General features: G+C 38.3%; 1 protein-coding gene across 4 annotated transcripts in view; it reads left to right on the forward strand.

The window, feature by feature from the left end:
• The window catches only part of LOC137625394 (protein SCAI-like), a 273253-nt gene that overhangs the window by 163999 nt on the left and 95729 nt on the right, over positions 1-13525 (forward strand). For 3 of the 4 annotated variants that reach the window (XM_068356266.1, XM_068356268.1, XM_068356269.1), the window contains exons 8-9: positions 11722-11911; positions 12719-12964. In XM_068356266.1, the coding sequence (XP_068212367.1) occupies positions 11722-11911; positions 12719-12964 (436 nt within the window). The remainder of the gene's footprint in view (positions 1-11721; positions 11912-12718; positions 12965-13525) is intronic. The other variant, XM_068356267.1, reaches the window with a different exon arrangement.

The raw sequence follows: 13525 nt of genomic DNA on the forward strand, positions 1-13525 counted from the left end.
AATGAAGGACGGGTGTTTCTTGCTGAGAGCCGGCACCTTAGAGCTAGTAAAGGCCCTCTCCTTTAAGGTGGTGGCATATAAGGCCTGAGCCTTAGAGAGTTCAAGGACAATAGTTTCCTTCGGCTCTGTCTCCTTTTTGGATGCAGGTTACGTCTTAAGACGGACATAGCAATCGGGGTAGGCCCCTTTGCTGGGCCAGAACTCAATTTCCTCCACTGGGACAGTGCCCAGTTTTTCTGAGAGGAAGATCTTCCCCCCCGACATGGGCATGTGCTCAGCGTACCTCCAGGGGTTAACGTCAGAGAAGGCGGGGAGATCCTTAACGTTTAGCTTCTTCAGGGCCAAACGTGTTGCAACTAGCTGATGCATTTCTGTCCGAAGAGAGGCCTCCTTCTCGGATGATTTCTTTTGAGTGTCCTGCACCATGGACAACAACGAGTGCAGTGTACTCGTGATAGAATCTAGTTGGGGTGCAGTGGAAGAGGTCGAAGGCACCGGCTCATTCACTGTGGCCGATGATACCGAAATCGTTTCGGGTCTCTCGACTTCTGTCTCAGGTGGAAAGTCATCCGCCTGATCCAATTCCTCCACTAGGAGATTGTTCAAGGTCTCCTCTGAGACAACTGACATGTTGTCCTCTAATTGGATGCTCTCTAAGGCATCCGAAACTTCAGATTCAACCGGAATCTGAACCAGGGGAATCTCAGGTTGAGCCTGGGGAATAACCGCATCCGAAGATGCCCTAGGGAAAAGACAAGCCCTCATCTTTTCGTTAGGAAGGTATGGGCCAGAAGTGTTCTTCTGGAAGCCCCTAACCCATTTTTGCAGCATTTCCCTTGCTGCGTCCCTTGACTCAGTGAACTTTTGATCGTCAAAAGCCCCTCTTACCAGTTTTTCACAAACGGTACATACCTGCGGGTCCCAGTACTTGAGAGCCCCCTTGGTGACTGCGCAGCGAGCATGGGCCCTGGGCCCTGCACATGCCGTGTCTGTAGAAGTTCTTACTACGGACCCTGCAAAAACTGTTCCCACACTCTGGATGCTCCTCCTGTAAAGAAAGAAAAGCATATAAGTATTCGGTGAAATTCTCAGATTTCAGCATACATAATATTAATAATATTAGCTTGGATAGGGTAAGCTAGAGATAGGAAAGACACCTACATGTGTTTCCTGTCCAGCCAATTGCTATGACATCCTCCAATATTGAAAGTAGAATTCTTAGGGGAAGATGATATCCTTTGATATAAAGTGTTTTCTTGACACAATCTTCCAGGTTCAATATTGGGGATTAAGGATAATAATGGATAATAACCATTAATGGAAGAGAGAATTGCTCTCTTATATGTGATGGTCTCACAATAGGCTGCCCATGAAGCACCTTGTAGGCTGGAAAAACTTTGGGCTACAGCACTGACTGTTGGTAACAAGTTGCCAGTCCTGTCAGGCCTGCCGGCCTATTCTGGGCTATTGAAGACAATTACTGTCTTCATAAAAATGGGTGGCAGGCCGCCGGAAACGGCTCTGCCGGCTGCCGGCGGCGGCACTGCCGGCCGGCAGCCGAGGATCCTTCCATCAAGTAGGATCCGGTGGCAGATGACCAGGTATGGGTGGCCGGCAGCTCAGCAGTCGGCAGCCGGTCCCTGAATGTCTATTGTCTTTGGGTTGTCGATCAACGACGTTCACAGTAAGCGGCGGCAGGGTAACTGCCGGCCGGCAGACAATTGACAAGGCCCAGTAACGAGAGTAAGAGAGAAAGAGAGGATGGAGGAAGACAAGGGCTCAGCCTTGCCGGCCTACATCCAGAATGAGGGTTCAGGTGGAAGGGGGAATTAAATTCGGGCTTCCACCCAACCATATCCCAGTCATAGGGGCTATGGAAGGCAGTCCAAGGGAGGACTGAAGAACACACTAAAGAATATGAGGGCACCCGCCGGCAGCCAGTCCTACAATAACCCTTAGGGTCAATGTAGAATGACAGCCAGGAGGGTGTTGGTTCATTCAACACGAAAAAGATAGAGGGGAGGGGGTAGGTGTCCTACAGGTAAGGTAATGCCCGAAGGCACTACTTAACCTAAGGGATTCTGGTCTCATGGAGTAACCTCAGGTAGGATAAATCATTTCCCCAGGTTGGGTTAGTCAAGTGAGAGAGCGTCCGTAGGATACCATCTCACAAGAGAACAGAATCTCGTGCCAGAGACCTTAGGCAGTGAAGAAGTCGTTTCTTTGGTCTAAGGTCTACCAGCACAGGACTGTCTGCTAGGCCAAAGAAGGGGGAATTGTCATACAAAAGCCCCCAAGTATGGATTAGGGAGGTCTAGCCTCCTGTAAGAGCAGCTTAACCTGACATGGGAAATCATTTCGCCAAGACTGGAAGATGCCTAACACAGACTTATTACTCTGATGTCCCGTTCTAAACTCAAAACCGACTCAGTGGTTAGGAGAAAGAAAACGGAACGTCTCGGTAAAACTTTGCCAGAACTCGGTTCACAGCAAAGAAAACTGAGAATAGCCTAGGCTAATCAGAGGGAAGGGGGATTGCTCTTAAATCTCCTAGGAGATAGTATCGACTTAAAAGGTATAGGAGGTGTCAGTCTCCCCTTAAAAGACAATACAAGAGAAATAGGGACATGTATGAAAGTATACTAAAGCCCCTAGCCTAGTAGCCTAGGAGCATTGAGAATCGTTCACCGAAACTCTGTATACTATCTTGGAAGAGGAAAGCATAATAAAGTAATATCATAAATGTGTAAAATATTGCCTGTGCTTCAATAAAACTTTACCAGGAAGGTTATATCATGCATGAAGTGTGTAGGTGCCTAGGCTAGGAAGCCTAGCACTCGTGAGGCTCGAAATAATTAGCCAAATCCACGACAACAATGACATAATATAAGAATCCCTAGCTAAAATTCTAAATAGCTAAAGTTATTAAAGCGAATCATACCGGGAAAGGGTCGTTCTGGCTAACTAAATTTACAGAAAGAATAACCGCGTCCATGACGCCATCCGGCTGGCAACAGCTCTTGTTACGTTAATTACGATCTCAATCGAAAAGCAAAAACTGGCAAGAGCTTACATTTACACAAAATAAAGATATTACTTAACTTTTCAGAAGCTGATGAGGCTGGTGAAGACATCATAGCGTTAAAAAAACTCCAAAATAGTTCGAGAGAACACGGGATAACTCTGGTCAACGAAGCTACGAGAGAAAGAATGGCTCGGTGGCGATTTGGCACACTATTTACAGTACAATAGGAGTGTCGCCTCTTTAACGACTCTCCTTATTATTGCTTCTCTTGCCCCTCAAAGTGAAAGCTCTATTGGGGGTGTAGATAGCCATGAGACGTGTCAAGAATACGTCCTCTGATATTACGCGATATCCCTTTTTAAAATTTTAAGGGATACTCGCTCCAGGAGTTAGAATTGTGGATACCTTTGGTAAATTCTCTGGGATATATCACTGTAGTCAAATATACCTAGGAAGCTACCTTTGAAGGAACTTCCATCACGACGACATGGGCTGAGCCCAAAAAGTCCTGGTTGAGGTGGGTATTATAGGGTTTTCCCCAAAAGACTGTCTCTCTTCTTTGCATTGGCAAAAGTGTAAGAAAGTTTCAGGTTCTTGATGGTGCCAAACATTTGAGAGATGGGATTTGTTTCCTTCTTCCTCTCACTGACTGTGTGATGAAGCTCCAGTATCATTTGCTCTTGAACATCAGTTTGGAGTTTCTTGATCATATCTCCTTGTGTAAGTTGACGTGAATTTGCCTGGTGTTACATCAGATCACTGCAGACTCGACACCTCTCATGCAAGTGTCGCACCCTCTCATTAGCCCAAGGAGGATCAAGAAGGAAATGTCCATACGCTGATCGTTCTTGCTTTCAGATGGGACTTTGGTCAGAGCGTACTTCTACCATCTCGAGTAAGAACTTGCAAGCCTAGGCCTGTTAGGAGCTTTACTTTAGGAAGCTGAACACAAACCTGTGGTCCCCTTTTTCTTTGGTCCTGAGGTGGCTGTTCAGTAGTTGTGGTACTTAATCGGCTACCTTACTCAACTTAATGTGCATTTCTTCTAAGATATGTTTAGCATAAATCTTGAAGATAGGTAAAATGACCGGCTCTCTTACCTCTTTTCCCCTCTCTATGGGATGCAGCAGCTGCAACAAATAAGTACTGATTATGTGTCTAATGTAGGTGAGTTACATGAAAAGATCTTTCTAGCAGATTATGTCTGCTAAGAGCAACTCCTCCATCCTCCTGGCAAGGGGGAGGATGGGGTGTCTCATCAGACCTTCTATGGATTCAACAGGAAAACAAGTTTTCTGTGTCCCACTCCTAGCTTCCTTTTAACCCAGTACTTCATGAAGCCATTACATCTTTTACATCCCTATGATTATCTGTTAGGAGATTGTTGGAGTCTTCTTTCTTACTCCTGTTTGTTAACAGTAAGGATTAATACATGTCCAGGGAGGAAAGGAACCTTCTAGTTTGGTTCTAGGGACTTCTTCCCACCAAAGAGTGCATCTCCTTTTTTCTAAAATAAGAGGTTTGTATTTTGCGTAGGAACAAATAACAAAGTTTATAAATAATTTGTACTTTTCACATTTATACAAACCGAAGTCCTTATGTAAAATTTCTCACCTAACCATGCCTCTTATTTCCAGACCCAAGGATAAAAGTGATAATTTGTGGCAGGTCTGTGGGCAGGTCTTATCTCTTGCTCCGCCTGTCATTAACTAAGAACCTTGTTGATGATTCTATGGCCACTGCAGTGCCGTTGAGGATATATCCTATGTTAAAGGACTCGGGTTATTATAGCTAGGAAAAACACAAATGAATAAACATTGCCTTGAGATAATTTATCTAGCCCTGAATCAAAATAACCTGCCCAATGTTTTACTGCCCCTTTTGTGAACCAGGACATGGAGTAGGCCTAGGAGGGGACAGGTCTGGGCGGGTGCCTGATGTTAAATTACCTAACAAATCCCCTTGTGTTCCTGTACAGTGCCAGAGAGAACCTATGCGGAGATAGAGGGTTTTGGATTAATTGTTAGAACTAAGTTTGTCTTCAATTCATAGCAGGGGGACTGAGAGGTTCTCTTTTGGGTCTATTGGGTTCATGGATGAATGATGAGGTTAGGAAGATTTGCGAATTAGTGTAGAGTTTATTCCTCAATTATGCTTTAGTCCAGTCTTCCTCCTTCCTTCTTTTGTTTATTTTCATAAGGGATTTTCTTGGAAGTTTCCTTTCAATTACTAATCTGTTATGCTTGTATTTATGCTCAAGAGATTCTTTGGTTGAACGTCTTATAAGGTCTCTATTTTCCCGCCATAGTGTTGTCCAAATGCAGGGGTTTGGAAAATTGGTCTTCATGATCTGTACCCAAAAAAAGTTTGGCTCATGCAATAAATATTTAGTGCTATTTGGTCCAGTTTCTAACAATTTCATTGACACCGGTTCATTTTGAATGTGTAATAGCATTATAACGATTGTCATAAATGCTTCGAAGAGAGAGTTTTGAAGCTTTCTGAGCAAATTTTTTCATCATTAAAAAGAGTTTTTTTATATATTCATCAAAATACAGTATATAGCCTCTTTTTCCCATTTTAATATTATCTAAAATCTGTTTACTTTACAAGGATTACAGTTCTTACCAACATAGGAATGAATCTTCCTATTGAGTGAGCAGATTCTAGTTAAGGATCATGTCCCTATAATTAAATTAGGGCTTTTTTAAGCTGGTGTGTGTACTATGAAATATTAAAGATATTTTAATAATTTATATATATATATATATATATATATATATATATATATATATATATATATATATGTGTAAAAAATTGAAAATTTGGATACCATTAGGATATGGAAACCTAAGGTAAATGAAGTTGTCTCTTCCCTTTTGCCATAGCATCTCATCTTGACTTTGTAATCGTTATTGAATCTTCATTGGTTATTTAGGTTTAGTTTTGGATGGCTTATTTATATGCTGTTGTCTAGGGAAAGTACTTTTAAAATACGGTTTGTATGTTATAAAATATTTGACTGACGTAAGCAGTGAAAAATAATATTTTGCAATAATTGAACCAAACGGTAATTAAAACTTTGACTATTGCCAATTGTGAATATATATATATATATATATATATATATATATATATATATATATATATATATATATATATATATATATATATATATCAAGGTTGAATATTCAGAGAAAGAGTTTAGTTGTACATGAGTGTGAATAATCATAGCTGTAATTAATCCTTATAACCAGTATCTAATGTGTCTGAAATTTGAGTTTCCCTTTGGGCCTGGGAAGCCAGTAACTATCATATCTCGGGCGAAATCCATGTTTGATATAAAAGGGTCTAAGTACGCATGGCTAGAATTGACAAATGTTTCCTTTTTTCTCTTGGCCATGTGAGAAAGGTTAGGATGTTGCATTTTTTTTTATACAACACACATCATTTTCTCATTTCTGCACCTTTTCATGTTTAATGTGAGATGTATTTTGACTGCAGACATAAATAAGGTTTTGCTGTTATTTTAAATACGAAAAATGTTAGGTACATGGGAGAAATGATAATCAAGAAGAGTTAACAAAGAATTATCAATAGGGACCTGAAGTCGTCACGTCAGTTACCATGGCACCGGTGAATCTGGTCCATGCACAAACAATTTTCGGAAGGATCCTCGTGCGGGATGATTGCGTTCAACATAGTGCAATTAATTTACTACTTTTCTTATAACAAAAAATACAAAGGTGTGTTAAAAACCACTACAATTCAGATCACGTACTGTCCTTTTCTTATTTAAATTGGATCATGACTGGAAAAGTCAAGTTAAAGAGTGCCTGTGTTAGAACACTGGCAAGTTCCTAGTTCCGTGAGCCCCTGAAGCAGTTGTGAACCTGCTTGTGGTAATTTGATGACCGACTTTGCCTCCCCATTGTAAGACCAGTGCTTTGGCTGTGTTGACCTTCAATCTACTTATGTGTTGAGGAAATGCCATGACTTTAACTCTTGGGACTAATCAAACTGAGCCCCTCTATGTGTTGAGGAATTGCCATGACTTTAACTCTTGGGAATAATCAAACTGAGCCCCTCTATGTATTGAGGAATTGCCATGACTTTAACTCTTGGGACTAATCAAACTGAGCCCCTCTATGTGTTGAGGAATTGCCATGACTTTAACTCTTGGGACTAATCAAACTGAGCCCCTCTATGTGTTGAGGAATTGCCATGACTTTAACTCTTGGGACTAATCAAACTGAGCCCCTCTATGTGTTGAGGAATTGCCATGACTTTAACTCTTGGGACTAATCAAACTGAGCCCCTCTATCAAGAACTACCATCTATAGTCACTTGATATAATCTGACTCAATCTTCTTTTTTAATCTGAATTTTAGATGTTATTGGTTCTTGGTCCTTGTGTAGCCCTTACTTCGTGTGTTACCAGTGATAGATATTTTCTTTCTTCAACCTTCACTTAGTGTTTCTGGATATTTTAAATTCCTTAGTGATGTAAATACATATTTTTTTTATTTCTTTGGTAATGAACCTCAAATTTCTGTAAAGTCTAAGTTGACATTAAACTTATTCCTTTTAATGAGCTAGTAATTAATTTCCCATGATTACTGTCTTGGTAATTTATCATGTTATAGCAATATTATTTTTATGCTGCTCAACGTCTGTTTTGGCCAAGAATTTAAGTCTTGCTTATGACCTGGTAGACTTTCCTGAAAAACATGACTCTAATGTCTTAAGAGCCAGGGATTGAATATTTGGTGGGCTCATCAATTTACTAGAGCTATTGCATAATCCCCTTGGTTAGTTTGAGTCGTGGCATTGGTCATATATGTACAGTATCTGTTTAGTCTCTAGAACATCAGATAGTGTAATGACCTGCCACTTGCCACTTCTGTTTTTGAGGTACCTTTAAACTTTGCTCTTGGTAAAGTTCACTGATCTTACCCTGTGGTAGGTGTGTAACAACACTACCATCGTATGTCCGGCGTTTCGTAGGAAGTGACTTAAAGGACAGCTGCTGCCTTGCAGACTTTCTATTTAGCAAAAGGTTAGAAGGTCCACTGCCAATAACTGAGGGAAATGGTGCCTTGTAGTTGAACTATTTAGTCAAAGGTTAGGCCCACCACCAATAACTGGGGTTGATGCCTGTAAGGGCACACGATCGTAAAAACCCTCTGCCAAATTGCAAACCGTGCCTCGTGCTATTAGAGGGTACATCAGGCACCCGACTCCTTAATGTAAGGATAACGGCCAGAAAGAAGAAAAAAGTTCACTTTAATCTCTTCCTACAATACTCTAATGTTTCTGGGGTCATCAATATTGGCTGTGCGCCTCACCTTTCCATTAGGTAATAGAAATCTTCTTTCTTCTGATGTTTTATTTGTATTTCTCTGTGGTGTAGCTGTGCTGCAGTGCAGTCTGACCAACCTTTTTATCCACAGATCCACTTATACACAGTTGACCTTTTGGCACAACAGTATTTTAGAAAATTATACACGAAAATTCACCTACACTGCCAAAAAGAAAAGTTGGCAAAAATAAAATATAAACAGATTTCAGTTTTCCGAGAACCAAAGAAAAGTCCTTGCCCTTATTGTCAGAATTATGGTATTTAAGAAAAGTAAAATTATCTGAAGTGAAACAAAAATTGAATCGAGTTTAATGTATTTAATCATCCTTCTCTATAAGCTTTTCTTTAAAAAAAAAAAGTGCAAGTTTTTTATTGATAGTTGTCTGATTATTAGAAATTTTATATAAATTCTAACTTCATTATTTTTCAGCCTGAGAGAGAGAAAATAATTTTATCTATGCATTTTATATTTTCAAATACAATATTGCATAAGCACATTGTATGTATTGGAAGTCTTTTTCAATAATTTTCATTGGTACCATCGTTATACAATATGGGTACGATATGACGTGACAGACCTAGCGTTGAAGAGTTTGTAAGTGTTGATGATAAAAGTTATTGTTTGGTTTTTAACTTATGTATTGTTAATATCATCATTATACTGGATAGTATCTTGTTATTACTACAACGATACGTAGTACAGTATACACTACTTGTATTCTTCATACTTAGCAAGTTAGCGTTGTACAGCTCATTAAAAGGCGTATATGTTTTGGGACACAATATGGCCAGTATAAGATTTACATGTACAGTACTGTTATCATCATTACAGTACAATAAATTCACTTCAGTGTAATATATAATCAAAATACAATTACAGTATTTGAAATACAAATACAGTTCTTGGGTAAATATTTAAAAGTTAAAAAAACATCTATACAGTTTACTTTACCTAATGATTAATAATTACGCAACCATGCCCTCACCCTACCGAAATATAATGACCGCAGATAAACAAGTCTTTATTTTTACTATACCTTTATATTTTCTTTAGTTTTTCATGCTTTGATGTTAACAATAGTCATGAGCCTTTATTTGAGATGAGTCAATCCAGCAGTGGAAAGACATTACCCTTTTTCTTACCTCCTTGATATTTGCCTACGTATCCTCATTAGTCGTAACTTCCATTCCCTTTTCCTCTTCCCTGCCGTCTAGCAGCGGTGTCATCCCCTCCCAGATGTGGGCATAATTTAGTCACTCTACGAGTGCTGCTTTCAAGTATTTTTGTCATCTGTATATGAATTTTTCCGGAGATCCGTCCGTATTGTCATAGCATTTATATAGACGACATGGTGGTGGTCAGGGTTATTTCTTGTTATTGTATGCAGAACGTCCTTAACCTACAAACATTTAGAGATACGAACACAAATCCAACAGAAAATAACAAAGATAAGATAAAGAAATACTGTAATAAAGCAATATTATTTATCATTTGATACAGTGAGCGAAACAACATTGTAATAACCTGATATCTATTTCATATGTAACCTGACAATTTGTAGACTTTGGTAGCTGGAAATCATAGGCATGTAATTCAGGTTAGGCTTAACCCAGGTTAAAATTTAACAAAATTGGAACCAATTAAGTTTGTAGGTTGAGGACTTTCTGTATGACAAATTCTAGAGATGAATTTTGTTGCCTTATTTCTCTCAAAGTGAATCTCAGTTTTCCGGGACCAGATTTACAGTACTTTTTGGTTACAAACTCCAAGTGACTAGTTTTAGATACCGCCAAGCTAGAGAAGATTCAAAAGGATATTTTATTCTAATTGTTTGGCAAACGACATTACTTACTGCTAAGCTAGAGATTGTTATTCATGATACTTTAGTTATATATAAATGCATGATATTTAAAAAGCGCCAATAAAAAAAATATAAGGATCTTTTAATTTACTCTACTTAAAATATCAATTACGGCCAAGTTAATTTCATATTTATATGTTTATATTTAAATAAGACAAATTTGAGATTATTCATATTAGGAAATCTTTATATTTTTTCATCATATAGCATCTAAATACCACCGAGCTTTTGAAGGTCATTGGTTATAATGGTGTTGCTTTTACCTCTCTCCAACCCTTATTTTAGATCATAGTCCAAATCTAACTTATGTGTCTTACAGAGACACTAAATGTCAAGCACTTACATGAGCCCTTTAGTTTGACTTAAGTTCTTCCTACATTGTGTCCCAAAACATTTCTGGGATCTGTTTCAACAGGGAAAAAGATTACTTTTTGAGTGAGAGAGAGTGTGTGTGTGTAGTTGTCCCTAGTAAATACATTCCTGGTAGTGATGGCAGCAAGAAGTAGACAAGGTATGCAAAACATCACAACATTTAATCAACCAAAGGAAAAAAAATGTTATTTGTTGGAGCAATATGCCTGGGCACTCAAACAAAGGTAGTACGAATGTCAGGTAGTGGAAAATATATTGTATAATAAACCATTTTTTCTAATTACATTTCTCTTTCAAGTAATGCTTTTAACATCACTCATGAAATGTTCATAGCTATCACCAGCAATCATGAAATTACTCTTGAACTTTTGTGTTCTCTCTCTGCTTAATCAGAACATGTGCATAAACAGTGACTGAGAAGAACATAGCCAATATCAATAGTCTAACCTTTCCCACATGACAGCCATTTGAAAAGGTGTGCTAATTCTAGTTTCTATTACCCAAAAGACTCGGAGTTTGTTTTAACTAGTATACGTTACTTAGCGAAAATTGCCTTTGGTAATTTAGAACGTCAGTCCTTGTGGAGTTACATATTTCACATGGTTATCCAAGTGTCATAAGTTGGAGCCCTTGTATGTGTCAGGAATAATTGTGGATTCATTCAAGTGTGAATTATGACGGTATAATTTTAATGACCAAGTTTACATTTATGTTAAATTTACCAATATTGTATTACCCTTGATAAAGGCTATCTTAATGTTGTGTAGGAAATAGAATTATATCTTTGCATAGTACCTGTTCATTGAGAAACTGTTATTCTATTATGTGGAAATGTTGTACTGTATACCAATTGACATCAGGTTATTAATGGACTGTCAAGATATAAGCTTTGTATTTGGTACCCAATTTTAAGAAATATATTTTGCAATGTCACAATTGTACCTTACAATTTAGTTGAGTAACTACAATTTTTTGATAAATGAAATAGCTTTTTTTCCACTCACACATTAGTTTAGTGAATATTTAAAGAAAATGTGAAAAATAGACTGTAGTGAAAATTCCTTCTTTTTTTGATGTTACGTGAGTGTTATTTTTCCCAGGAGAATGGAGATACCGGGGGTAGAACGTTAAAGAGAGAGAATCCTCACAAATATCTCCTCTACAAGCCAACTTTTTCTCAGTTAATGGTTTTTTTAGCTTCTGGGTTTAAGGAATTACCAGCCAATGGTGCAATGCTCCTTTATATCTCAGCCGATGGGGCTTTCACTTCGTCAAAACATCCTCAGGATCGTTAGTATTACTTTTACTTGCCAGTTATGTTGTTGGTGTTTTAGTTTGCTCATCAGAGAGTCTTTGATATGTGAGGACAGAAGATGGCTGCCTTTTTTTTAATAAATAAATCTCCTACTGTAGAATATAAATCTCTCTCTCTTTATTATGCTGCTATATTTTTGTACCTGTATAGTTTTCAGTGCGATATTCATTATGAGCTCCTTAAATCTGTCTTGGACACTGGGCTCACCCATGGCTTTAATGCAGCACAGATACTTGTGAAAGTGAAGGTTGTGATCAAGTTTAACAGTCCTTGTATGATTTTCCTTTGCTTGTTGTGGCTTTTATTTCATGTGTTACTAAATCACAGAAAGGTGTTCAAATTGTAGCTTCAGTGTACATTACTTGTATAAGATTATACATATTTTTTGTGTGAGTGTATGTGTCCTGTATAAGTTCTCTCAGTGATTGTTTTATTGTTTGGTTTGCCTTTTCTGCACTGTAGCTGTTGAAAGATGAAACACATCCACTATATGCTTTGATTTTCTATTGATGTTAGCACTGTATTATATTTCTAATATGAGGGTATCAGTAAGAATGAATTAAAAATGGAATATGATACCTATAACTGTAAATTACTTTAACTTGACAAGATATAGGATTGTATTTTTATGTTTATTATTTTTGCAAAGTATATCTAAATCATATCTCAATATCTCGATTTGATTCCAGTGAAGAAGAGTCACTACTATCATAGTTAATGTCTATAAATTTAATTGTTGTGACTTATTTAATACATCTAAAATTCTCTGTATTGGGTTACAGCCGCTTACGATTTTGGAGGTGTAGTCACTAATAGCAAAAGAGACTCAGACCACACAAATAAGCGAATAATGCAGCTGAAAGACATGCACTGCTTTTATCCGGGAGATTTGTACGCCTTCACGCGGAAGCCCCTCTTCATTGTGGTGGATTCTGACAACTCCCCCGTGTTTGCCAACATGCCACATTACTTTGGCCAACCTCTAGTTGTACTTATGTCAGCCCAGGATACACCATCGAGTTTTCAAGGTGAGGTACTACTAAGTTTCTCATAATTTCTGTAGTAATTACACAAAAGCACATGCCTATATACTTATTCTCTGCTTCATGGGTAAAGAGTTTACATCTCTTTACTTAAAAAGGTATTAGTTACATCATCATCATCTTTTAGATGTTTGTATCAGGTTTTCCTTCCTCAAGGATAGATATTAAATGGGATGCATCTATTCCCCTCTGCCATGGGCATTTTCTTTTACACAAATACAAATCGTTGTACTTTACTGTAGGAGATGATTAAGAGCAAAGGCTGGAATACGGCAGTTAAAACTTTTAACGAGGTGTAACATCCAGCAGGGTAGTTACAGGACGTCTAGCTCGGTGTAACCTCTCTTGGATTTCTGCTGTTAAGAGAGTGAACTTGTTCCCATCTGTCTGGATGTTTTTTTGGAAGTTTCTGCTTTTGAATTTAACTTGGAAAATTAGCTTAATGTTCTTTCTCTTTTCTGGCCTTGTTTGTTTGCGTGTGTCATCATACGGACATGTACTGGTTTGCCGCCCAGGGATTGCGGCATCTTTATGAGTAATGTGAAT

The sequence above is a fragment of the Palaemon carinicauda genome, chromosome 32, assembly GCF_036898095.1.
Source record: "Palaemon carinicauda isolate YSFRI2023 chromosome 32, ASM3689809v2, whole genome shotgun sequence".
In the NCBI taxonomy this organism is placed as follows: Eukaryota; Metazoa; Arthropoda; class Malacostraca; order Decapoda; family Palaemonidae; genus Palaemon; species Palaemon carinicauda.